Here is a 27,859-nt window from a genome sequence, read left to right as displayed (position 1 = left end):
CGCGAGACAACGACGGCGAAGTCTCGCGGTGCCCTCGCTGCCTGGAGGTCGTTCCCGAAGGAGAAAGAAGCCGCCGACTCTTCCCACGCCGTTCGCAGCCGACGACCATGTTCTCCCGCCTTACCCGGCCCGCCTCCACCGCGCTCCGCAGAGGGTTCGCCACCTCCTCCCAGGTAGTTGAAGCGGGGAGGCGACGGGGGCCCGCGACGGTTACCTGACTTGGGACGAGGTAGCGGCGGTAGCGAGTAGCCGTGGCTTGGGCCTGCTTGAATGAGATAGTGCGCATGCGTCTGGGGTGTTCTGTGCTCGGTGCTGTGCAAGGCAGCCAGGTTTTGGTGGCGCTGCACCCCGCGTGGTTACGGGGGCAGGTCGGCTTTTGCCCACTTGATTATTTTTATTATTACTCTGCTGCATTTTAATCCAAGGAGCTCGAGGTGGTGCACATGGCTCTCCTCCCTCTCCATTTCATCCTCAAAACAGCCCTGTGAGGTTAGGCTTGGAGGCAGTGGAGGCCCTCAAGGTCACCCGGAGAGCTTCCTGCAGGGACTGGACTCCCCCAGGTCTTTAACACCACACTGGCTCGGTGTTGGAGGTTATAGCTGACTTCATATTTCCCCTTTGGGTTGGTTAATTCATTCAGTCACATACACTTGCAGATGAGAGAGAATGTTGGGTGGAGGTGTAATCCATTCATCTGCATATGCAGCTGATGCATTTTGTCTTAATGGGCATTTATTTGCTGCATCTTGCAGTCATTGCAGCTTTTATGCAAAATGCATTTGGCATATGCAAACACAACTGAGCGGGTAACACTTTCAGATTAAGAATTGTACAAAGGTAAGATTCAGAGAGCACCATGGGTGCTCCTTATTTTAAATAGCAGCTGCTGGGAATTTTGCAGTCTCTGCTATTACTTGATTGTGTCTCTCCGCAAGGAGAAAAGTTGCATAAAAAACAGCTGTGTGTCCTGAATGAGACCATTATAATTAAAACATAATTAAAACATTTTGTCTTATTTTGGTCATCCCCTTGATAAATGTGGTAGTCTTCTTTATTCATTTTAAAATAATTCGTTTTAATTCATTTTATTCACACCAAGAGCCAGTGTGGTGTAGTGGTTAGAGTGTCAGACCAGGACCTGGGAGAGACCAAGGTTCAAATCTCCACAGCCATGAAGCCATGACCTTGGGCCAGTCACTGCCTCTCGGCTTAACCTACCTTACAGACTTGTTGTGGGAATTAAATTGGGAAAGGGAGAACAATATATGACACCTCAAGCTCTTAGGAGAAAAAGGTGGGATATAAATGCAATAAATAAATTTTACTTCCAGAAGGAATCTGTGGTCTCTGACAAATGTTGTTTGTTGACCAAAATGTTTTTCGATTGATCTGTCCAGTCCCTTGACTAAGGCTCTAGAAGTCTTAGTGAGTAAATTCTATTGGGAATGGAGGAATGTTAATTTGGGGTGGGGGGAAAGAACTGCTTGTTAAAAGTCCACTGGAAGGATCTTCAGTAAATTGCTTAGTGTGAATAGCTGCCTATTAGCCTAGGAAGGTGTGAAAAGCCAGTTCAGATAAAGATTTGGGCTAATACTATATTTTAAGTCCCATTCAGATGGTAGCAATGGCATGAGCCTTTTGCAGATGACAGAGCAGAGGCTAGATTGAAAAAGAGATGTGGAGGAACTTGTATTGGCAGTGCCAGAATGGGATGGGAAGACTCTAACTAGTGATGGAGGAGCACAAGTCAGGCTAGCATGGTTGGAAGGTTTGCTGAGGAAATGAGTCTCACTTTGTTGGGGGTACAGGATGGAAGCAGCAAGACTTGGAGGTGTGTGTTGGTGGAGGCGCAGGTTCCTGATGGCAAATGACCTTGTGGTTAATAAATAGTTTCATGGCATTGTCTGCACCAGTTCCTTTTAGCTTGATGTGCCTCTCAGAATAACACAAGGACTCTCATCCTATTAACTTTTTTTAGGCTTTGTTCCTCACTAGTGCTCTGCTTCTTGGTTGTTTGCCAGGAAAGCACTTCATTAACAAGTTCAGGCCTCGCATTTAATATGTACAAATGTCTTGCAACATCCCTCCTCCTGGCTACTTTACAGACCTTTCACCCTTCCTAGTCAGGGCTTTTTGCAACTCCCATCTATTAACGGTAACATTTCTGCTCATTTCTTTTCAGGGTTGGGGCTCTCCGGTTCTTGCACAATTGCCGCTACTTCCCATTGGGGCAAGAACACTCCCTTCTGAATCATCTGTGTTCACTGCAGAAAGCTTTGCGATATCAGTGGCCTCTGATGACATTAAATTCCTGGGCTTTGCAGAGGGAGGGAGGTGGGAGACAGAATCTGTTACTCTTCAGTTCACTGCTGGCCTTAAACTTGCAGGGCTTTTGCTCGTGCCTGTTACTTTTTGTCAACTTACCCAATTTGCTCTGCTTAATTCTATTTATTCAAAGATTTGTAGCCAGACTTACATTATAAAATAGCAAGACAGTTAATAGGATAAAATTAGTGCAATAAACCAGTAAAAAACAAAGAAGTACAAATACTAGAGATGTCCAGAATTTTCGGTGGAACTGATACTAAAAATACTGCACAGGAGTGCTTCCTTGAATGTTTTAGCCAGAACAATATTGTTGTGCTGCCCTGCTTGAGTCTTTAGGGGAGTCATCTTTCTCCAACCTGCTTCTGTCCAGGTGTTTTGGACTAAAACTCCCCGTCAGCCCCAGACATGGCATGATACAGGTCTAGGAGGGGCAGGAGCCAGATTGCAGCTGGTTCCAGGCACACGTGGAGGTGGTGGGATTGCTGCCTTGCTTCCCACAGATGTAGCCTGGTGGCACTGCTGTGGATGAAGTCAGTTCTATGTAGCAAAGAGCTGTGTTGCAGCTGGCTATATTTTACCCCTGTGGATGGGTCAGTGGCCAGAGCTGTGGAAAAGTCTAGCAACTCTTTGAACTGAAAGCTGTTTGACAAGAGAATGGACTTCCTATGAAGACGGTGGCTCTCCTTCATTGAAGGCTTTTTTAAGCAGGGGTTGGTTGACCATCTGTCATGGATGCTTTAGCTGAGATTCCCGCAATGCTGGATTAGAAGATCCTCAGGGTCACTTCCAACTCTACAATTATATGACTCTAATAGTTTTGCACAGCTGCATTTATCAAGATACATAAGCAGGAAGCTATCCTGGTTTGGCTGAGAATGTGGCATGGGGCTCAAGCTCATTAGAGCGGGAGGCTTCCTCAGCGTATTTTAACAGTAAATGGGACACTGTAAAATATTAGTAGCTTAAGTGTCCTCTATTTGAAATGCTAGTCTAAACTCGTCGTCCATCCAGTCAGTCTGATCTGCGCCAGTAAGGGCCTAAGCTTCATTTCTGGGCAAACCCAAATATTCTAAAAACATGGAGCCACTTTTTTTTTTGAATTATTTAACAAAAATTGTATGCTGCTTAACTGAAAATTAAATCTCTTGGTGGTTTGCAAGCAATATAAAATGCACATTAAAATTGTCAACCAAAATATTTAAAATACAAGTTTATAAAAAGCAAACTGAATAATATCAACAGTTTAAAATTGTATTCTAAGCTAAGATTATGGATTAAAATACGCATCAGCTTTAAGTGTCTGGTTGGCTTGTTCAAACTAAAATCCCCCCCCCGCCTCTTCTGGACTCTAGAAGTAATAGTGGAGAATGGGGGGGGGGTTAAAGTATGTGCAGATCTTTGGAGGTGAAAAGCAATGACTGTGTCTCTTTAAGCATTTACTTTGGGCAGGGGAGAGGCTACATTCCCACGGGACAACCTATTGGGGAAGGACTGTGTGCCAACCCTTCTTTCTATTGCTCTCTGCTTTCTCTCCCCTTCATTTTTCCTTCCTTGCCTGCGCACACACACACACAGACGCCAGGGGTGCAGGTTGACCATCCTTGATCTCACTAGCTTATTGTGACAAGGGCTTTTGTGGGTGCAGTGAGCTGGCTTGATGAGACAGGGCTTTCTGTTCACCAGAGCATTCCACCTAAGGAATAAAATGTGTGACTTGGCAGGCAGCTTTATTCTGTTTCTTGTCAATTGTTAATACAAGCCCTGAGAAAGTTATCCAGTTTGTTAATCTGGCCTGTGAATCCTCTTGTCCCTGTTGACCTTGAAAAATCCTCCATTTTGAGCCTCAAAGTCCTGAGGTCAAAGTCAGAGTGCCTCCAAAGGCCGGGGGAGCATCCAATATTATCAATCATCCAATATTATCAATGTTTTTCCTTTTCTTCCTCCTTGGGCTATTAGCCACCTGTAACGCAGGCATTGGGATCACCTTTGCTTGGTTCAGTAGTCTTGGCAGTTCCCTTCTTTCAAAATTGCACTGTCAGCGGCATCAGTCTGCCATGGAAGTAATTGGAGAACTTGGCAGTGGCTTAACTTCTCCTTGGCCAGAGGATAGAAGTCCCTCTTGTCTATCAGCAAAGCTGCTTACAAGTCTTCTACGGTCCCTAATCAATTACTGCTAACATATAGTGGGGAATTCTTAAAGAAATGAAGGAGAAGGCTTTGGTGCTCACTTTCCAGCCAAGCCAAAGTCTGTGCTGAAAAAGTGGTGCTTAAGGAAGGCTTTGATTTAGTGTGATGTAGTAAGCTGCATAATTTTTTTTTACAGAAACTCCTGTATAGGATATAGGGTGCTCTTTCAAACTTGAGATCTTTAGTTCCTGGAAGGTTACAAGTTCTAACCAGAGAACCAATTTGTTTGGCTATTGCCATAAACATATAAAGTAATTTATATACTGATCTCTTGTGCATGTTCAAAAACTCTTCCTTAGATTGGGCAAATACTTAGACCTCTGGTGTTTGGGACAACCAGGGTACTGTTTTGTGTTTCCAGAAGTGAGACAGGAATTGTTGGGTGATGAAGCAAGATTTGGACTTACGCTATATGGCAGCATTTGCCAATCTGGTACCCTTCATAAGGTTTGCACTACAGCCAGCGCAGGGCATCCAGGCTGTCATGCAAACTTCAGATGTTCTTCGTGTTATGATGAAGGCTGTGATGTGACCATGTAAAGCTTTGGGAAGCTCTGCACAAGAGCATCACTTGACCACTTCTGGTTAGCGCCTGAGAATATTCCATTTTAAATCATTTTCTTCTATTTGCCTGCTCTTAGAACAATGCTAAGGTGGCCGTGCTTGGTGCTTCTGGTGGGATTGGCCAACCTCTCTCTCTCCTACTGAAGAACAGCCCCTTAATCAGTCGTCTCAACCTCTATGATATCGCCCACACTCCTGGTGTAGCAGCTGACCTCAGCCACATCGAAACGAGAGCTGAAGTGAAAGGTATGAGTTGCCAGTTAAACTTCTGGCCTAGTGCTCTGTGTTTATATATAATTTGTGTGCTCCTAATCCACAACATTTATAGATGTAGTTGGTTGTAAGAACCCATAATGGATATGCGTTCCCTAGAACTAGAGTGAGCTGGGGCACTAGCCAAAGCTGACAAGTTACTTCGTGCCACCTGAGCCTCAAGCAACGTTGATGGATTCAGAAGTATCCCTATGCAGGTACATCTGGTCCAGGGAACCACCCACTAACCGTGTTTCAGTCTTATCTGGATTCAGCTTCAGATTATCCAGTCCATTGCTTTCTCTAAATGATTATAATAATCATTCATAACAGGAGCAGGGAACCTGTGGCCCACCAGATGTGGATTAACTTGGCCTCCCAGTGCCATAGCCACTTTGGCCAGTGGTCAGAAATTGATGGGACTTTGTAGTACAGCAACAACTAGAGGATCCTGGATTTCCACCTCTGATTCATAGCTAACCTTCCATCCATCCAGTCTAGGGAACCACCCACTAACTGTGCCTCAGTCTTAACTGGATTGAGCTTCAGTTTGTTGGCTCTCATCCAGTCCATTACTGAAGCAAGACAACAGCACATCCATCACCACACCTGCAGATATAAAGGAGAAGTAGAGCTGTGTGTCATCAGCATATTGCTCAATGCAAGGAATACACACTTTAGATTCTCACCACCCGGCAAAACCGGACAGAGAGCCTGGAGGGGGAGAGTATTTCTATATACAGCAACTTCCCTTCCCCAACCCTCAGGTCTGCCCTGGTGCTGCACCCAGTACCCAGGTGAGCACAGCCAGGTGGGACCAAATATGGACTTTAGGCTGAGAAATGTTCCCCACCCCTACACTAAATCATAGTTTAGCATTGCAAGAATGAGCTGCAGTGAGCCATTGGTTTGGGCACTTCTCTGGTGTGGCTGTAGAAAGGGATTAAGAAGCATTTGCTTCTGTTTTGGGTTGTGTCATTTTGCTGCTTATTGTGTCATCCAAAGCCAGACAAATGTGGTAGATCTAATCTATCCCCACAAGGTTTTTCAGAGCTTTGCATACAGAGTCAAATTGTTTGCAGAATGGGCTGGTTGCTGTGCTGAAAAAACTAGAAAAGTCTTGGCCTACCTACCACTACAGGCTTCCTATAAATGCACTTGCCCAGTGGAAAAGTGTGTGTGAGGTCTTGGAAAAGTTCCTGTTCTTCTCTGCTTTGGAAAATGTGGAGATGCTTGTCATAAATGCGGTTGGGCAAAGGGTGTTCAGGGCTGGTGATGTGGCATCAGTATGATTTGTGTTTATTGCAAAGGCATATCTGTGTGCTAGAGTGCAAACCCATGAATGCTCTGGAGTGTAGAACAAGGGAGAGCAGGGTGGTTCCTTTGTTGTGTTGTGGCTGTTAGCAGAGTTGAAGCTTTGGCCTCATCCTTCCATTTCCCACCATGAGTCACGTTGGTGGGAGGTGGAACTACAGTGACAGAGAATCTACTTATCTACCTCTCCTGATCTACCACTTCCCTTTTATTACTGGAGGACATTGTAAGAAATGCAAGTTTGTGTGTGCGCGGCTGCAGTGGCTATGAATCTCTTCATGAGTTTCTCTTTCCCTGTTGGAAGGTTGCCTCGAGAGAAACACATTCTCATTTGCAGTATCCCACACTCTGAATTGAGCAAGCAGCAAAGGATGGCCCTTTGTTTATCCTCCACAGTAACCCTATCTCTGTGTTGAGAAGGACAAAGCTTCAGTCACACACAACTGCAGGTTTAATTAAAAATAATATAAAGCTTATTGAGAGGCTTCTATCGGTTGGTGCTTGAGTTTGCTCAGCTCAGAGCTCGGTTTGTATATTCCCCCACCCCACCCCCGTATGAATATGCCTTCCCAATTTGAGTAAGTGAGCTTGGCTAGCTAGCTTGCTTGCTTGACATGCTATCTGCTGCTCCTGCTCCATGAAGCTCTTAATCTGCCTATATTTGTGCCCCATTGAGGATCAGTGCATAGTGCTGTTAATAAAGCCATAAATGGTTTGGAACCCACTTACCTGAAGAGGCATCTTGGCCTGCCCATGTCTTAAGATGAAGGTTAAGACATTTTTATTTATCCAGATATTTTAATTTATGTAATCTTCAGGGTGAATATTTCAATGTTGATTCCTGATGTTAGCGTGCGTTGTCTTAAGTTTTAATTATAAATGATGTGTTGGGTTTCAGTTAATGTATTGTCTATATTGTCAAAATCTGTTTAGATGAAGGGTGGTATAGAAATGTGTTAAGTATTGACTGGAAGCTGCAAGGTGCTGCATCTTGATGCAATGGAATACTGCTTTAGGATGCTATTTTTAAAATAAACAATAGAAAAAATTAGATTCATCAACAGCAAATTCCTAAGCACCGCTCATGTCGTGGTCTAAATGTGTCTTCAGTTCCTGCACACACACATAATTCAGCATGTTGAGTTCATCTGGATGAATGATCTGCCAATAGAAAAGTGTAAATGCAGCTATCTCTTTTTTCACTTCAGGTTTCTTAGGACCTGAGCAGTTGCCAGAGTCTCTGAAGGGCTGCGAAGTTGTTGTTATTCCAGCTGGTGTTCCTAGAAAGCCGGGTAAGTCTCTTAATCTACGGAAATTCTAAAGGAATGCCAAGTCATGTGGGATTGTTGGGTGAGTGCACCTGGCATCTCCCGGTGCCCCTGTTGAGGCACTCAACTTTGTGCCTGAGGAATAGGTATAGTATTCAGGGACAACTCGTACCTCTGCCTCGCCTTGTAGGCCAATGATCAAAACAGTTCCTGCTTGAGCTTCTATTTGACTCAAAGGGCTGTGCATAAGTCTTCGCTTGGTGGCTGTTCAGTGAAGCTGGAATAAAGCGCTTGACACCTTGTATTTTATTTTTATTTATTGTGTACAATTATTTATATCCTGCTTTCTGAGGCAGCTTACAGGAAACATTAAACTGCATTTTTAGAAACCACAATAAACAATGTCAGCATGCATAGACTGTAACTTGGGAGTCTTCCACAGGGCAGTTGGCAGCAGAATGGCCTGAGGAGAAAGCTCAGCAAACTTAAAATAGCTTGTAATATTTTACTAATTCCCTCCCTCTCTATTCTCCAGGCTTCTCCCAGTTGCCATAGGAAGGCCCATAGCTCAGTGGTAGAGCACCTGCTTTGACTGCAGAAGGGCCATTGTTCAATTCTTGGCATATCTAGGACTGGGAGAGATCGATGCCTGAAACCTTGGAGAGCCACCACTAGTCAAGGTGTAGATAACACTGAGCTAGACTGACCTTTGGTTCAGCTCTCCGTGTAAGGCAGTTTCCTATGTCCCCATAATTTGCTGCCTTGTCCAACATTTGCTGACCTAAATTCCTTCCTCCAGACCTTCAGTGCTTCTAATCCACACAGTCCAAGAATGTTTGGGGGGGAGGAGAGAGGTAGGCTGGAGCCCTTTTAGGCAGTGCAAAGTCTGTTTTTCTTTGAAATACTTACCCACTGGTTGTGCCTCCTGCCGCTGTCTCCATCTGACACTTGAGAACTTTGCTCATGGGCTACCCAGTGCTGCAAGCATCCACAGACACGCTTGCCAACTTCTGGCAACCATGCCTTTTAATTTAAATTTGTCAAGAGCTCCTGCCCTCTTCTCAAACCTGAGGGGAAAACCAGTGTGAGGCCTTGGGGAGAGACCCTGCTCTTTCGTCAGCTTTGGGGGAGGTATTCTTTGTTTGGCATTCAAAGTGGTTCAGTGCAATGCAGCCGAATCCTGAAATTCAACCCAGCTTGCACAATTACACTGGGCCTCAGAGGTGCTTGGAGCACTCAGTGTGAGGTTGCCACCAGGGGCATCATTCCTCCCTCCACTCTGGAGGGGATCAGGAAGAGCCGAAATGCCTGCTGCTGCCAGAGGGGGTGCTTCAGCCTACTTTGTTCCATGCTGGCAACCAGAGATGGTTGAAGTGCAGTGGTGTTGCAGACAAGGGAGGCACCTGCCTTTTCCTGGGGCATGTATGTTGACAGCAAAGGTGGAGCCTCTTTTTCAGCCCAGGGACTGCATTCCCTCATGGGCAGCCTTCTGCCAGTCAGTGATGGGCAGGGCAATGGCTATACAAGTCTTGCTTTGGTGTGGTAGACTACATTCCAGCCAATTGCAAAAGTCTCCACATCTCTCCATTGCCCTTCTAGGCAAATAAGAGGCATTAGCACAGTTCAAAGGCACTCGTGGTGGGTGTGTAGCAGGAGTAGAGAGAGGCATGGTCTAGGGAGTGCCCTGAGGGCCAGAGAGATATGGAGGGCCGCATTCATCCCACAGACCCTCTGGTGTGTAGTGCACAGCTGGGGACTTATCTATGAGTGTACCTATGATGTGATTTCTCTTCATCTGAATGGGGGTTAGATAGATACTGGAATGCAACTAATAAGTTTCTACACTGTGCTCTGTAGGCATGACCCGTGATGACCTTTTCAACACGAATGCCACCATTGTTGCTAACCTGGCAGCCGCTTGTGCCCAGCACTGCCCTGAAGCCATGATCTGTGTGATTGCAAATCCGGTAAGCAAATTCCAGCCTCCCTTTGCCTGTGAGTAAAGGAGTGCAATGTGTCTGACAGTAGCTGGCTTGGTGTGTGGCTTTTTCTCACTTCTCACCTGATGTAGAGGGAGCTTTTGTGCATTTAAAGGGGCAATGAATGTTTCTTTTTGCTTTCAGGTCAATTCTACTATCCCAATTACTTCTGAGGTCTTTAAGAAGCATGGGGTATACAACCCCAACAAAATTTTCGGCGTCACAACACTGGACATTGTCAGAGCAAACACTTTTGTGGCTGAACTGAAGGTATGTTGTTGCAGCCTGGGCTCACATTTGGCATTCAGGACTCCATTAATGTCCTTAGGTCTCACTGTAGCATAAGGATTTGTGGTGATGGGACTTCCCCAGATTCCTGTCTGTGGTACAGGCCCAATTAGAAAATGAATTTTTGGCTCTGTCCTTTCATAAGCCCAAGTCCTTGAGCTGCCTCCACCTCTGCCAGAAATGGCTCCACTGTAAAAAAAGGTACATGGATCTTAATTTTCATAAGCCAGTGTTTAATGCTACAAACTTGGTTACTGAGTGCAGATTTGGGACTTGTCTTCCAGCATGTTGATAATCTAAACAAGGGACTGTGAACAGAATCCTGGTTCAGAAAGTAGCAGCTGCAGGAGGAAGTAGCCAGTCGAGAGGGCAAATCATATTGCACCTAAGCAGGGGCAGCCAACGTGGTGCCCTCTGGATATTGTTGAACAACAGCTGGATTCCTTGTACCCTTTAATCTTTCCTCTGCAACTACAGAGGGCTGAATCAAACCTATAAAAATTACAAGCTGCCATACCCAGCAGTCTGTTGACTGGGTGGCAGACACCCTGCCGTGGGTGACACATTAGCTGTTACTTGGGTGGTTTGGCGTTCAACAGCCTGGTTGCTGCCTCAAGGTCTGCTAGGATGATCAACGCCCTAACCTCCTTAGACACTGTGGGTCCTGTTCTCTGCCTGTCCAGTCACAAAGCAGAAGGCAGCTTGACGTTTGAACACCCTGTGATCTCTTTGCCAGCTAGGCACACTTTGTGAAAGACATGGAAGGCCTATTGTCCTGAGCCAAAGAAAAAATGATCTCTGGCCAGCTGCTGTCCGCTGAAACAGAACAGCATGTCCTCCCTTCACCTTGGCATAAGGTTGCAGGGATAATAAATAGAAATCCCATGATGTGGTTTTGATTTACTCCTTTGCACTTCGGCTGCAGGCCAAAACATTTCCAGATCTATCTTCCGCATATTATTAGCCCGCTCTTGGGGTTGGGAAGAATTGGTGGCCGAAGAACCTCTGAGTGCAGTTCAGTTGCACAGATTATGGGTTCAAGTGCTCAGCTGTATTTCCAGAAATCAGGCCTCTCAAATCTGTGCTCATTGCTCTTTCGCAGCCAGGGCACTTTAAATACCTGCTTTTTCTCAGGGGTACCTTGGGAATATTGGTTCTGTATCATTGCAGTCCATCTGCAGGTGCAAAGAGCATGCACATATCTTTTAATTTTCTTTAAAAAAAATAAAAGTATGTTCCGTCACGCAAAAGGACATAATACATGCATTTTGGGGATTGGTGCCCAGAACCTTCCTTTCAATTCAACAGTTCAGTTTTACACTTTAATAATAATAACAACATCATGCATCAGATCATTTCCAGATTGAAAGTGGATGTACCAATCTTTGGCTGTGTTCACACCATATATGTAAAGCACTGTGATGCCACTTTAAGCCAGCATGACCTCCCCCAAGGAATCGTGACAGATGTAGTTTTTTTAGTGGTGCTGACTGTTGTTAGGAGGCTCCTTATTCCTCTTCTCAGACTACAATTCCCAGCGTTCCATTGGAAGAGGATTGGCTTTTAAACCACTGGGAAGTTTAGCTCTGTGAGGGGAATAGGAGTTTCCATAACAATTCTCGTCAACCTCAAAAAAAAACCTACAGCTCCCAGAAATCTTTGAGGGAAGCCATGATGGTCACAGTGCTTTAAATATATGGTGTTATTGTGGCCTTTATCAGTCCTTAAACTGATACCAGCCCGTCTGGCTACCAGCCCATTGGTAGGCACAAGTTTAAAGGTCTGGTGTACTTGCAACGCAGTCTGCTGGCCTTTTAAGTTCATATTATTGCTGCTAATTGTGGTAGAGGCAGCGTGCCAATTCCTACTTCTCAATGAGCCCTTCCAGCTTGCTGCAGATGTTGACTACAGATTCTTGCTGAAACCTGCCTTTCTTCCACAGGGCTTGGATCCAGCTCGTGTAAACGTCCCTGTGATCGGCGGCCATGCAGGAAAGACTATCATCCCTCTGATTTCTCAGGTCTGTGTTAGAGTCCTAACTGTTCCAGAGTTTCATGATAGCTCTGGCTCTGGAAAAGTTGCCTGTGTGTATATGTGAGGAAAGTGTCTGTTATCGGAAGTATAGCCGCAGAGCCTTCCAGGAGAGTTTGGCTATGAATGGGAAGAGAAAGGCTTATGTGACCAATTGGAAAGAGAGACTGAAAGCCCTACAGTCAGTCTCATCTTTTTTTTTTTTTTTTAATCATATTTATTAAAATTTCCAATAATAACAGAATAGGAAAATAAGAAAGATAAAGGAAAGAAAGAAAAAGAGAAACTAACTTAGACCCTTCTTTTCATAACCTTCTTTCTGGGACTTCCTCCTTCCCCTCCCGATTGTATTCCCCTTTATCCAAGTTGGTTCCACAAGTTCTCATCCCCAATTAAACCTAATATATTATACTCATAAACCAATTTAAATTTACACCATCTTAGCATCACTCCTCGTCTTATAATAGAACAAAATTTTCCCCAAGATCCGCTCTCATTTCTTCCACGAGTTCCCCCTTTCTAAAAAAAAAAGAAAAAACAGAAACGTAAAGTATCAAAGTTATAAAGAATATAAGATAGAAAGTATAGAGAAATTCAAAAAGTTGGTTACAAAGCCTTTGGATTCTAAGGTTCCCCCTCCCTTCCCCGGTTTTGATTCCCCATGTCCATTTGTCTGTATGTTGTCGGCCTGGAGATCTTAAGTCCACAGCCAAATTTATCTCAGTCCATCATGCTGTTTTCTTCGGATTTGATTGTCTTAATGATGTTTAACGTCGAAAATCCAATCTAATAGAGGCCTTTAATTTTCTTTAATCTTTTGTTGCTCCTCCCATTATTCTTTCCGTGTCGTATTCAGTCATCTACTCTTTTATTTCTTGGTTTCTCAGGTTTCTGTCTTGTTCAGCTGTCAAAACATTCTTGTTCCAAAATTTAACGTCTCTACAGAGGTTTGTTATTCAGGGACACAGACTTACGTCCAGTTCCTTTCTTGCTTCAATGGAAGATTCTATTGTGTTATAGTCACCTCTGTAGACAAAATAATATTTCAGTTCTGCAGCTTTCCCAGGAGATAAGACCTTTACACATCCCAGAGTAGTTTTCCACATACGACACTTGTAATGTCCCGAATCCCCTCTAGAGGGATTACAATAACTTTGTATCCTCTAATCCAAAAGTCAATTTGTTGTTTCTTTTTCCCGACAGTTTATATCCATATTTATATCAAATTGTAACAAAATTAACCAGCAAAGAACTTGTAGCAAAGTCCTCTTTATAATTTCCAGTTTTGACAGCTCCTTTGACAGCTGTCAAAATCTCCATCTCTCTTCGCCAGGCTGTCCGAATCGCCCCGGTTCCCAGGGGGGGGGTTGCTTTTTCCTCACCCTCGACTCCTCTCCTCCAGCACAGTTCTTATAATTCACATCGTGGAGTTGGTAATTTTTATCATCAATAAGCTTCTGAATAGATCTTGGTTTCTCAGTCCTTGTTTTAGCATGTTTACAATCAGGGAGGGGACTGACTTCCTTTTTTGGATCCCCTCCCGCTCGTGCCAAATCCGGAAAAATTTTTCTTTTTTCCTCCTTTTAAACCCGGTTGCCCAATTACTCACGGGTTGTTGATCAATTGTCCGAATTTCCTTTGGAAGAAGCCAGCGCTCTCCGCCGAATGGCATGCGGCTGCGCCCGGCAGGGGAAGCGGAGGACTCAAAGCACCACGCTACTCCCCGGCGCCCGATCCGTAGCCTTTAAAAAGGCTCTTTCACAAGCCGGGAGAGCGATAACGGTGCCAGCCGAGTCACCATGTCCACGGGATCCGTTCCCGTGGTTTCTAAGGGTCCCCGCGTCGCCGGCGCGGTAGGACCCAGCCCCTGCCGAGCAGACTCCCTCCGGAGCTCGGAGGGAGTCCGCCATTCGGCGATGGCGCCAACCCGGAAGTCCCCCAGTCAGTCTCATCTTAGAGCATGTGATAGTGAGTTCAGAGGGGGCTTGCACAGGAGGCAGTGATGGCTACTTGGTTGGCTTTAAAAGAGAATTGGATAAATTCATAGAGGAGAGGGCTATTGATGACTACTAGCCTTGATGACTATGCTCTGCCTCCACAGTTGGAGGCAACCATGCTTCTGAATAGCAGTTTCTGGAAACCACAGGAAGGGGAGAGTGCTCTTGCGCTTGGATCCTGCTTGCTGGTTTCCCAGCTGTTTGACCACACTGAGAAGAGGGTGCTAGACTAGCTGGACCTTTGGTGTGCTCCAGCATGCCCTTTTGCTCTTGCACGTTAAAATTCTCCTGATCGACCAATTACAAAATTCTGCCTGGGGAGCTCAGTGACACAGTCGATGCCGGAAGCCTGAAGTCAGTGGTTGTCAGCTGATGGGCACTTCCTTCAGGCTCTACTTCCTGCAAGGGTTGGGTGTGCTACTGATTTCTCCATGGGGACAAGTGAGTGTGATTTGGAGGAAACATTCTTGTGGGCCAGATAGGAATCTCTGTCGAGCCTCATTCAACCTGCAGGCTCGAGATTCCCCACCCATGTTGTTGTATCCAGCCAAACTCTACTTGGGAGTCAACCCATTGATACCGGCAAACCTGGGTTATGTCATTTATTTTCAGTGGGTCTCCTCTGAATGTGACACATGCTGGAATCAAACCTTAGTCTTATAAATGCTTAAGCAGGGTACATGTAACGATCGTTAAAATAATTTTAATAAAATAAACAAAACTTAATATATGACTCATACATGGGTGAATCATAAATCTATTCCTCCTCCTCTTACAGTGTACGCCCAAAGTAGATTTCCCTCAAGACCAGTTGACAGCCCTTACTGGAAGGATTCAGGAGGCTGGGACGGAGGTTGTCAAGGCAAAAGCAGGTGCAGGTAGGTTGACTCATGGGAACGTTCCCCCTCTGTATTCCCATGAGTCTTTCTTTCTCTGACCTGTGGATAGAGTTTAGGCTGGTTCCCCCCGCTCCCCACCACCTTCATATTCTTCCTGAGAGACATAGTGGGGCAGTGTCCCAGTGACCCTTGTTCCCATTCAATGAAACTTTAGACACTTCATAAAGGGCTGTATGAAATGGTTATTGCCATGAAGGTAACAGTCCAGATTTTAAGAAATGGCATGAAAGGAAAAAGGGAAGGGAGGCAAAAGGAGGAAGGTGTAAAAGGAACAAAGTTTCATTAAGGGCCAACTGAAATGGGGAAAAAATGGTTCAGGAGGAGGAGGAGCCATATAGTGGCTGGTATGTAGTTCAGCTGATGAGTGTGGGTTTCTACTGTCTCATCTCCCATTGCTGCAGATGAATTCATTATTTTGCAATCTTTAAAGCGGGGGTGGGTAACCTGTGGTCCTCCAGGTGTTATCAGACTTTTACCCCCCCCCCCCAATAATCCCTGGCTATTGACCATACTGGCTGCTGGGAGTTGGGAGTCCAACCACATCTAGACAAGGGCCACAGATGTTTTTCTCTCTTGTCTTAAAGCAACCCTGTTAAGTGGGGGAGTATTACTGTCCTTGTATTGCAGATCGGGGTACCCAATGTGGTTCCATCCAGATGTTGTTGGACTCCCAACTCCCATCAACCCCACCCAATGTGGTCAGTGGTTGGGGACGGTAGGCATTAGGAATAAAAAATAATATCTAGAGGGCACCATGTCAGCTATTACAGATGGGCAGCTGAGGCTGAGAGAGAATAGCTGGTCCATGGCAAAAGTGAGAGTCAAATGCAGGACCCCTTGGTTATTAGGTCATGGTGTTAGCTAGTAGGCTGCACCAGCATACATCTTTTGAGGCATGCTGTGTGCTGGGAAGCTTTTGCCATATTCCTTTTGGGGAAACAGCTGGCCTGTGGGGAGCAGAATTCACCACTGGAACATTTCCCACATCACTCCGGATGACGGCTTCAGAATTGTGCTGGCATGTTAGGAAGGCAGACCCCTTGTCCGTGTTCCTCCACGCCGTTGAATCTTTTCTCATTTCCCCCCTACAGGATCAGCCACACTCTCTATGGCTTATGCTGGTGCCCGGTTTGTTTTCTCCGTCCTGGATGCAATGAATGGGAAGGAGGGGGTCATTGAGTGCTCTTTCGTCCGGTCAGAGGAAACTGAGTGCCCATATTTCTCCACGCCACTGCTGTTTGGGGTATGGAGCTGTGGTGACATTTGTGTCTATTTGCATATATGTGTAGACCACCTTCCGACCACTTGATTCTTGAACTCTGCCTTATCTTTTTATCGCATTTTTTCAGGCATATGCCTGTCACTGGCATTGCATTGGAGAAGCCTTGGTCTCAGGCTCATAAACCTAAAAAGACAAGTTACCCAAACTGGGGGAAGCGGGAGTGGAAGGAAAAAGGATAGAGGAGGGAGATAACTTGGACAATGCCAGAAGGAAGTGGTGGGTTGTGAACGGGCATTGAAATCCCTCTGGGGCCAGGCTGGGTAACCTTGCTTGGACAGAGAGAGCAGAGTTCAAGGCAAGGGTTTTACACCAGGCAGCTTTTGCAAAGGAGGTCTTCAGCATTACCTGGTCCTAGGTAGTTTAGGGAAGCCTTCTCCAACCTCCATGTGTTTTCTTGCTAGGGCTGATGGGAGTTGTCATCATAGTGTTAAACATGTGGTGTGAATGTCGCCTTTTTGACAGAGACTTTTACAGCTAAAGCAACATTTGTGTCTCTAGCGTCTGCTTGGATGTGCTAATCTCCCCACCCCTCACTTTCCCCTTCCTTCCCTTTTAGAAAAACGGCATTGAGAAGAACCTAGGCATTGGCAAGATTTCTCCTTTTGAAGAGAAGATGGTGGCAGAGGCGGTTTCGGAGCTGAAAGCTTCCATCAAGAAAGGGGAAGAGTTTGCCAAGAGCATGAAGTGAAGATCTGTTGATGACAAAAGAAGAGAACTGCAGCCCCCTTAATTTATTTTAAGGTGCATCATGTCACTTTAAAGGCTTCCGGAGCAAAGCATTGAGTTCTGCTTCCAGGCCTTGATGTTAGCCCTGCCCTATAAATCTGTTGATTGGAATTCCGTTCCACAATTAAAAAACAACCTGTTTATTTTTCCCCAATGTGTTCCCTGGGTGTAACCAGTGTGTGGTGATCTGAGTGTGTGTGCGTGTGCGGGCGGGCGTGTTCACATGCATGTGTTTGTGTGTGTCTATCTGGGCCTGTTCCCTAAAAGAGGCACTCCAAGATCAGTGCTTTGAGACTCAAGAGCTTTTCCACAAGGAAGTTTTGGGGTCATAGTAGGGTTATCCCCACATACCTCTCTGGGCAGATGTTGAGGTGGTTGGTGGGGAGTCCTAAGATAGCTTTGTTTTTGTGTAAGCAGATTGTTATGCTTTCAGCCCTGTGGTGGAGACATATGGCCCATCTGATGTTTCGGCCCATACTCCTCTTGATGGGAATCAGGTTCCCCATGCCTAATAGAGCAGTACATAGCCTCCAACATTTCTCTAATGAAAATAGAGACGTCACATTCAATAATGATAATCTTACTATTTATACCTCACATACCTTACTAGGTTGCCCCAGCCACTCTGGGCAGATTCCAACATATATAAAAACATAATAAAACATTAAACATTTAAAAAACCTCCTTAAACAGAATTGTCTTCAGAAGGCTTGGGGGGGGGGTCAGATAACTCCATACAACATTTCTCCAATGAAAATAGGGACATTCTAAGGAAAAGTGGGACATTCCGGGAACAAATCAGAAACTGGGATGTCTTCTCGAAATCAGGGACATCCCTGGAAAATAGGGACACTTGGAGGGTCTGGCAGTGTGTTGTACAGACTATAGGTAGAAAGGCTGGATGTTTGAATACTTAACACATGGAACATGTCTGACAAGATAGCAAAACACTTTCCCTTCTGGGCTCATGTATATTCAAGAAGTTTTACTGGAGGGCAGGGTCTGTAAAGTTGTGACCACTGGCAGCTTGAAGGGGAATAGTCTAAATACTCCCTCCAGCACCCTGAATCTGTTGGTTCTGCCTGTAGGTGTCATGCTGTCCCTGGAATGCAGATTCTTTCCCTGCTTGTTTATATGGTGGTTGAAATTCGGCAGTGAGATACTAAGACCTTCACATCATAAAGCCACTATGATACCAATTTATGATGCATTCTGAGGTTTATAGAATTGTAGAGTTGGAAGGGGACCCCAAGGGTCTTCTAGTCCAACCTCTTCCAATGCAGGAATCTCAACTAGATCATACATGTGAGATGGCCACCCAACCTCTGCTTAAAAAACTCCCAAGGAAGGAGAGTCTGTTCTGCTGTAGAAAGCTCTTCCTGATGGTTAGTCAGAATCTCTCTGTAACTTGAAGCCATTGGTTCAAGTCCTACCCTCCGGAGCAGGAGGAAACAAGCTTGCTTCATCTTCCATGTGACGGCCCTTACGATATTTGAAGATGGCTATTATACCTCCTCTCAGTCTCCTCCTTACCAGGGTAGGCATATCCAGTTAACACTGAGAGAGCAGGATACTGGACTGGAGATGGGGGATTGGCCTGATTCAGCAGGCAGGCTCTTAATGTGTTCCTGGACAGGCAGGAACAGCAAGGGTGAGAAGTAGATGCTGCAGGAGTCGGCCTACGGAGACCCACACTTCGGCAGATGCCCAGCCCTGACACTAGCCTCAGAAGCCTCCGTTTTCTGGGTGCCAGCCTCTCAGATGTTTGCCATGCCCTCCTCATGCCATCAGGCCTAACAGCAGGAGAGAAGTCACCGAAGGACAATCTCGCTTTTTCTCCCATTTCTTCCTGGTTGGTGTCAGTGATGCAGGGCAGGGCGGGTGGGAAGATGCTCAACTCTAGAGCAGCCTTCGCTGCCGTTCACCAAGCATAAAAGACACTCGACTGCCATTGATCGGAGTCCCCTGGGCTGGCAAGAAGCAGTCCCACAGAGGAGGCTGAGACAAAATCATAAACCTGTAACAGACTGGAGAAGCATGAGACTTGTATCCGCTTAATAGCGGCTATTTGGAAAGCACCAAGAAGAAAAGGTGCAGATAAAGGGGATCAGGGGCTTTTTAAAACACTGAAATTGGTTTGGCAGTTACTAGAGTGTACAGATTCTGAGGCCTCATTCACACCCTGTATTTAAAGCTCCACCACTTTCAACAGTCACCGCTCCATGCAAATAATTCTGGGACCTGTAGTTTGTTAAGGGTGCCAAGAGTTGTTAGGAGAACCCTATACTCTCCACACAGAGCTACAATTCCCTGGGAGGAGGAATTGATAATTAAACCACTCTGGGAACAGTTGCCTGAATTTCCTTAATAACCGGGAGGAAGAAAGTATAATCTTTATCACAGAAATTCTACCCAGCAAAGACAGTTTTAGTTTTCCCATCTTAACATATCCTTTTGGATTTCCATTCACGCCTTAACAAAATTATTTTGAAATAACATACAGTTCATACAGCAAAACTTAAATACTTTATTCTTTTTCACTTTTAAATCCAGTTTTCTCCATCAGTTTTTTGCTCTTCTACAGTCATTTTGTTTTCCTGATGGCTAACCTTAATGCCAGATCCATTTATCCAAAAATCTTCCTGTACAATTTTCTTTATTTTCCAGACAATGGTTCCCCTCTCATCACTTAGATGAGATGGTCTGATATCAGCACAGTTCACTAAGTTGGAAATTTATGTCCGGTCCTCTCTTACTCTGTAATCCATTTTAGAAAAGGAATTTCAAGCATTTCACAAACTTCCACCTGTCCTTTAACAGACCTCACTTGTGATACTTTCATTTCTTTAATCCAGATGGGGTAGGTGTTAAGCCCTTGCAGACTTTAAATAATAATAATAAAATTAATAATTCTCTCCATTTTTAACCAAGGCAGGGCCCTCTAATTTCATCCCTCAATCTCAATAGTCTCATTCAGATTACACCTCACTGTCCAAATATCTGGAGGCACCTTTAATTTTGATCCAATATTCCAAATTAAGAAGGAGCTCTGCGTCTTGCAATGATGGACTTGGAGACTGCCTCAGCGGCGGAGGGCTTGAGACACAGCATCATAACCCCTTTGCTTCTTCAGCAGCAGGAACAGGCACAAAGACATTCACAGGTGCCCTTGTCGCCAACTGCGTTCAGGGGTTTTTGGAGGGTTTTAACAGCCTCAGGTAACCCCCTCCCCTCCGTCTGAGTCTGGTCCCAGAATGGGAGAGACGCCATTTTTGTAGCTGGCGTCAGTCAGGGCTCTGCCTTCTCAGGCCAAGTGGAAAAGGCCTGCAAGGCACAGCAAACACTGCAAGAAGGCCTGGGATGTCGAACAATAAAGCTAATAAGTGAAACGTCAGCTCCATGGACACACTCTGCATCCCCAAGGTGTGGAGACTCGATTACCTTCTTCGGGTGCTGGCCACATACATGACAGCTGTCGTTGGACTATTGCCTTCTGCAGAGGAAAGAGAAAGCTGGATCAGATGTCTTTTGTGACACTACAAAACCCACCATTAACAGGTGCAAGGGAGCCCACAAGCAGGCCCAAGCCAGGAAAGACTGGCCTCCCTCAGGCTTGGGCCCAATCCCTTGCCCCACAGGACCTCCATGGGCCCTGCAGCCTTCTGGGCAGAGGTGGAAGGGCAGCACTACATGCCTCTGGCATCATCCTGACACCCCAGGGACACACGACACATTATTTACATCAGTTGCTTTGGGAGCCTCCTGGAGGTGGTGTTGCAAAAATCAACTTTGAGGCTGAAGGAAATCTCCACCAGCCGGGAGAAAGCAAAGGGTGTTTATTGCTAGCGATAAAGGCTCAGTGGGTTACTCTCCAAAAGCTGAGCAAGCCACAAAAGGGTGGGGCCTCCTTAATATACATAGCTGTTATCTGTTAAAGCAATACATATGCATAAAGTTCCTCCAATCTAAAATTACAACACAATACAAAGACCATACGTGGTCTTTCCTTCATTACCTATTCATTAGTCTCAAAACAAAGAACTCTTTCTAAAAACAAATAAATAAAATATAATTATAAAAGGACTCTTTCTAAGCAACCCCCCCCCCCTGGCAAGTGATCTCTTTGCATTCCTTTCTACCTGAGGGGGTTAGGACATCAGAGCAGAGCACATCTCCTTTTCAAATGCAGACACTTAGGAATGTGTTTTCAACCTTGGGAGTAAAGCTGCTCCTAGCACAAGATAAGGACGGCCTGGAGGTTTCTATATGCATCAGTGGAAGTATTCAAAGAAACAAGTAAATGAAAGTGAGCTACTTACTTTGAGGTTGGGGAACCTTTTGGCATAGGCCAGCAGCGAAGATATGCTACTGGCCGCCAGTTCCCTCAGCTTCTTATCATTGGCAGCTGCATAACATCTGAGGTCCTGTGGGAGGAAAGAGCACCTCAGAGTCAGGGGGCAGTTTGAGACAAACACGCCAAGCACTGCCCCCCCCCGCCAATGGAGTTTCCTGAAGTCCTTAACCCCTGAGGCCATCAGGACACTTACGGTACATTCAGCAGCAGCACCAGATTCCCATCATATGGGGCCTCACTGACTTTAAATAATAATAATGTATTTAATAATAAAAAGTTCTCCTCTCTTCTCTCCATTTTTAATCAAGGCAGGACCCTCTAATTTCATCCCTCAATCTCAATAGTCTCATTCAGATTACACCTCACTGTCCACATGTCTGGAGGCACCTTTAATTTTGATCCAATATTCCAAATTGTGAAGGAGCTCTGCCACTTGCAATGGCGGACTTGGAGATTGCCTCAGTGGTGGAGGGCTTGAGACACAGCATCTTAACCCCCTTGCTTCTTCAGCAGCAGGAGCAGGCACAAAGACATCCACAGGTGCCCTTGTCCCCCAATTGCCTTCAGGGGTTTTCGGAGGGTTTTACAGCCTCAGGTAACCCCCTCCCCTCCATCTGAGTCTGATCCCAGAATGGGGAAACGTTGCCATGGCAGAGACCAGAACCGGAAACCCTACAGATCTTCAATAATTATGTCATCTGGAAGAGAATGAAAGAGAGAGACTTGAATTAGCAGCCCCTCTCAACAAAGCCCGCTAAACAATACCCAAACCCAAGGGTTCAATCACCTCAGCTGGCGTCAGAGCCCTGCCTTTTCAAGCCAAGTGGAAAAGGCCTGCAAGGCAAAGCAAACACAGCAAGAAGGCCTGGGATGTCTTTCTTGGCACGAACAATGAAGCTAATAAGTGAAACGTCAGCTCCGTGGACGCACTCTGCATCCCCAAGGTGTGGTGATTTGGTTACCTTCTTCGGGTGCTGACCAAATGCGTGACAGCTGTCATTGGACTATTGCCTTTTGCAGACGAAAGAGAAAGCCGGATCAGATGTCTTTTGTGACACTACAAAACCCACCATTAACAGGTGCAAGGGAGCCCACAAGCAGGCCCAAGCCAGGAAATACTGGCCTCCCTCAGGCTTGGGCCCAATCCCTTGCCCCACAGGACCTCCATGGGCCCTGCAGCCTCCTGGGCAGAGGTGGAAGGGCAGCACCAGGGAAGAGGACTGGACATGCCTCTGGCATCATCCTGACACTCCAGGGACACACATTATTTGCATTAGTTGCTTTGGGAGCCTCCTGGAGGGTGGGGGTGGAAGTATTCAAAGAAATGAGTATACGAAAGTGAGCTGCTTACTTTGAGGTCAGGGAACCTTTTGGCATAAGCCAGCAGCGAAGATACGCTGCTGGCAGCCAGTTCCCTCAAGTTCTTATCATTGGGGGCTGCATAACGTCCCACCGCTGTTCCCCACACTGAGCTTATCCCGGAGCTCTGTCCTACCACCGCAACCCTCATCCGTTAAAAGAAACAGCTTTTCAAAATCCAGTGGCTGAAATGGCAAAAGTCAGGCTGTCAGTTCATTGTGAGGTGAGGGCTTCTCCGCTTCGGAGACTGCAGAATTGGGGGCAAAGACCTCAGTCAGTGGGCAGAGGGTCTGAGGGATCCAGTCCCTACTCTTTTGTTTTCCCCAGTGCTAATCTCAGGCTCCAGAAAAGCCTTGAAGAGCTATGGCACAAATGCAACAAGAGAAGGACATGGGGACAAGTTACTTCATCCCTTAGCAGCTTCCAAGATTATTCAAAAAATCCTCTCCTTGACTTCCCTGCTTCTACACTCCTACTACAGGGGTGCCAAACTCCGGGCCTTGGAGACCAGTCTTGGCCTGCAGCCCCCAGAATGTGCCTCACAAGAGAATGTGGCCCTCTAACTGACAACTGTCACCCAGCCCTGTCCAATCAGCTGCCTCTGCCTCCTGCTTCCACTAGAAATGCCTTTTCTCTTTTCTCAGTCAATAGCATCTTCGTCAGACCCCACAAAACTGGCTGGCCACTGGGGTAGGTTTCCAGGTGCTGGACCAGATAAGCCTTGGGTCGGATCCAGCAGTCTAGCTCTTTTGATTTTTTTTTTTACTAGCTTCCCCTCCCCCACAAATCCTATACCCCGAGCTGCCATCCTAGCCTATTCCTGCCCTTCCCTTCCCAAAGATGGCGGCGGTGGCCGCAGGGCACTTGCTCACCTGGTGCTGGAGTGGTGCCACTTTGTTGCTCCTCTTGATGTTCATAAAATTTCTCAGTTCCCTGAGCCTAGAAGAGATGATGCAGGACAGAAATACGTTTAGCCTAATAGAGAATTGCTGGCACGACTAACAGGAAAAATTCGAAACCAGCATGACCAGACTTTCCTAAAGGACTGGAAGAAATTTATGTTGTATTTGAAGTAAAAGGTAAAGGGACCCCTGGCCATTAGGTCCATTCGTGGCCAACTCTGTGGTTATGGCGCTCCTCTCACTTTATTGGCCGAGGGAGCCAGCGTACAGCTTCCGCGTTATGTGGCCAGCAGGACTAAGCAGCTTCTGGCGAACCAGAGCAGTGCACGGAAACGCCGTTTACCTTCCCGCCGGAGCGGTACCTATTTATCTACTTGCACGTTGACGTGCTTTCGAACTGCTAGGAGTTGTATTTGAAAGATAACTGTAATTACCTAACACCGCTTGTAGGATTACAAGAAGTTTTATAAGGAGGACTATATAAATTAGTGTGAAAAGGACTAAGATTAACTGATGTAAGATTGGATTTACAGCAACAAGCATGGTAATAAAATGCAAAATTAGAAAGAAATTTAGAAAACCATTAGAAGGGGTTGAAGGAAGTCTTAGCCTGTGATAGCCAAAGATTTGTTATGTGGTTTTGGAGTTGTTACATTGGAAAATTTGTGCAAAAATCAATAAAAAATATTATTATTATTTTTAAAAAAGAGAACTGCCGGCACATCTCTACCAATTCCTTCCATCTTTCCGCCATTGAATGAAAGCTGCAGTTAGTGCAGGATGCTGCAATGTGATTGCTGACAGGAGCAAGGCCTTGTTGACATATAGCACCTACATTGTTTTACCTTCTTGTAAACTGCTTAGGGGTTTTTAATTTTTTCATATATACAATAAAGTGGTATATAAATTTTACAAAACAAACAAATAAAATAAATAGGGAGACGGGGGAGGTTTTTGCCCCATCGAATAGCAGAGCTTTGGGTCATTCACTAACATTGATGGGCACTTCACAAAACACTTAATTGGTTTGTGAAATTGGCAGACAAAAGGTGTACAAAGGACAACTGGCTTGCAAGGTTGGAAAGAGCGCGTCACACCTATTCATGGAGGAAGAGGAGAGTATTTACGGTTATGATCTGAAATAGCAACAGTATGTAGAACTTTCAAGTCTGGAGGCAGTGTACCACTGAAGCCAGCTTTTAGAGGACAACCAACAGGATTGGGCTATTCCTTGTGGGCTTCCTGGAGACATCTGGTTGGCCACTGGACTAAACAGGCCTTTGCTCTCCTTTTCCTGCTATTTCCACCCCAAAGGAAAGAGAAGCATTGCCAGCATTTAAAGGGTGCCTCTGCCTAGTTTTTGAGGACAGCCCTGCCCAGAGAGGGAGGAGTCCACTAGATGGGTTCAAGAAGATGAGCAGAAGAGTGTTGGGCATCTGAGAGAAGAAGGTGGTAGAGTCTTGCTTAGAGACAGAGGGACCCACAGAAAGGGGGGAGAATGCCTATTAGGCTTGATCGTTGGAGAGATGGAAGACGGAGGCGGGGAGACATGTAGCGGTTAGAGTGCTGGACTAGGAGGACCTGGAAGGCCAGGGTTCAAATCCCCATGAAGCTCACTGATTGACCTTCGGTCAGTCTTCTTTCCCTCAGCCTAGCCTACTTCGCAGCATTGATGTGAGGGTAAAAGCTGATGGTGGGGAGAACCATGTATGCCATCTTGAGCTCCTTGGAGGATAGCTGGCCTATGAATGTAAATAATGAATGTAATTGATGAGATGGGAGAAGAGAGGAAATGGGAAAGAGTGTGGAGGAGCTGAGCTCTTCGGGACGGGAGCTACTGGCCAAGACGATTTCAGGGGGCTGAGGCTGTGGAGGGGATCCCAGGGCCCCACCCCAGGAGACAAAGAGAAGGGGAAGAAATCCTACTTACAGTCTGAACATGGTGTCCAGAAAAAGTCCCTCCCTCCGTCTATACTACCCAACTAGCTAAGATGCCCACCCAAGCCTAACTCCAACCCTCACCCCACCGCAACCCTAAACCTAAACCCTAAACCCAGCCCTAATCCTATGCCTAACTCTACCTATCCCTCTATATACAAAATGAATATAATATGCACGGGTGTGCACTAAAATAAAAATGGAAAATAAAAAAATATTAAAATAAAGAACAAAAGTGTGTGTGTGTGTGTGTGTGAAATTAAAATAAAGTATTAAAATAAAGAACAAAAGTTTAAAAAATATTAAAATAGAAAATAGAAACAATTAAAATTAAACTAAAAATTAAAACAATTAAAATCAGATTTAAAAAATCAAATAAAGCAAATAAAAGTCAAAATGAGAAAATCCAAATCCACAGCCTCTCCTAAATCTCCTTCTGCCAACTGCATCCACACCTCTATCTCTCCTGATCTCTCCTCACTAACCCACAATGGACATCTATAGCTGTCCCTTGGGCCAATCTTGCCCCTCCTGGTGTTTCTTCAGAACTTTGAAGCACCTGCTGTTCCATCTGCAGGTTTGCTGAAACTTCTCTTTTGGAGTTCATGTTGTTATATCAGAACAGCCACATTTCCAAAGGGAGATAATCCCAAAGTCCCTTTAAATGCAGTAGAAGATTCCCAAGTCTAGGGGTGTCCACAGCACAAGATTAGACAATCTGCTTTGCATGCATCAACATCAACATCCTCATCCTCATAGATAATACTGGATGACATCTCTGAAACCCTGGAGAGCTGCTGCTGGTCAGTGTAGATGATGCTGAGGTAGATGGGTCAATGTCCAACAAAGACAGTTTCCTATGAATATTCCTCTTAAGTCATTTACCCTGAAGACAAGACAAGCAGTGGGCGTAAGAACAGAAGAACCACCTCCTGGATCAGGCCAGTGTCCATCTAATTCAGCATCCTATTCTCACATTGGCCAACCAGATGCCTGTGGGAAACCTTCAAGCAAGACCCAAACACAAGAGCCCTCTCTCCTCCTGTGTTTCCAGCAAATGGAATTCAGAAGCATCACTATCGCCATGGAGGAAGAGCATAGCCATTGTGGTTAGTGGCCATTGAGAGATTTCTCCTCCATTAATTCCCTAAACCTATTTTAAAGCCAACCAAGTTGGTGGCTACCCCTGTCTCCTTTGGGAGGGAATTCTATCATTTAACTCTGTGCTGCGTGAAGAAGGACTTTCTCTTATATGTCACGAGTCTTCCAACATTCAGCTTCTTGGGATATCCGTGAGTTCTAGTGTTAGAAGAGAGGGAGTGGGGGAAATTCTCTATCCACTTTCTCCATTCCATGCCTAATTTTATAATCCTTTGTCTTGTCGCCTCTTACCTTTTCTCTACACGAAACGGTCCAAAAACCCACAACCTTTCTTCATAGGGGAGTTGACCATAGGTGTTATGTACTGAAGTTCTCACCCTGGGCCAGCAGGGGGTTACTGTAGGTAGTCTTCACTCAGGTCCACATATGCAAATAAGGGATTGAAAGTGACGTTCAGTGATTGGATAGTTACAGAAAATGGTTACTGTTGCATTCTAGTGGAGCTCTATATAAGCAGGCTGGCTGAACCCTTCAGTTCAGTTCTGTTCTGGCCTGTGAATAAACAAGAGCTGTTTGAAGAAGTGCTGTGTCGTCTGATATGTTCACCCACAACTTAACAATAGGGGAGTCAAATGGGCAGTCCATTTTCAACTCCTAAATGAGTCCAACTCTATAATTCTATGATTCCAAGTCCTGACACTTGCTAGGTCCAGGAAAAATGGTGACTAAAAGGGCCCTACGGGAAACAGGGCCATTCACTAGGAATTCCATCCTCCAGACTTCTGGTCTGAAGCCACTCTCACTGATTTTTGATCAGAATAATGTGCCACTTGTCCTCATCATGCTACAGTAGAGAAATCTGTTAATTTCATTTTCTCTCTCTCCAGTTTCTCATCCCCCCACCTCTTCAGTTCAGTTCTCCATATTCCTGCATCAGTTTTGCAAGGAAACCAAACCCTGGCTAAACACTGGAAGCCCTAGAGTCTGTCATCGCTCAGGGAGCGATCCAAAATCAGAACCGAGGGTCTAGTTGATGCTTTGGCCCATCGCCTCATTTCCTCTAAATGCCCTGGCTCCTCGCCCAGTGTTT

The 27,859-nt window shown here is 45.6% G+C and overlaps 1 protein-coding gene and 1 long non-coding RNA gene across 2 annotated transcripts; one reads left to right on the top strand and one right to left on the bottom strand.

Annotated features, from left to right (window-relative positions):
* The first annotated feature begins 13 nt into the window (after window positions 1–13).
* MDH2 (malate dehydrogenase 2) lies at window positions 14–17,264 on the top strand. Its single transcript, XM_082201540.1, has 9 exons — window positions 14–173; window positions 5,157–5,325; window positions 7,854–7,937; window positions 9,771–9,880; window positions 10,037–10,162; window positions 12,123–12,200; window positions 14,987–15,086; window positions 16,199–16,350; window positions 16,946–17,264. Exons 1-9 carry the CDS (start codon window positions 108–110, stop codon window positions 17,075–17,077), a joined length of 1,017 nt encoding a protein of 338 aa, XP_082057666.1. The 5' UTR covers window positions 14–107; the 3' UTR covers window positions 17,078–17,264.
* A 2,358-nt stretch (window positions 17,265–19,622) lies between these two features.
* Window positions 19,623–23,987, bottom strand: LOC309520162. The gene is made up of 4 exons (XR_014214154.1): window positions 22,257–23,987; window positions 21,857–22,167; window positions 21,435–21,539; window positions 19,623–20,608 (listed from the first exon to the last, which is right to left on the bottom strand). It is a non-coding gene; the product is annotated as an uncharacterized lncRNA (long non-coding RNA).
* Window positions 23,988–27,859: the final 3,872 nt, after the last annotated feature.

The sequence above is a fragment of the Podarcis vaucheri genome (assembly GCF_965113315.1).
Source record: "Podarcis vaucheri genome assembly, chromosome: 15".
NCBI classification, from domain to species: Eukaryota; Metazoa; Chordata; class Lepidosauria; order Squamata; family Lacertidae; genus Podarcis; species Podarcis vaucheri.
Note: the sequence above shows the minus strand (reverse complement) of the source record. Positions and strands in the feature narration are given on the sequence as shown.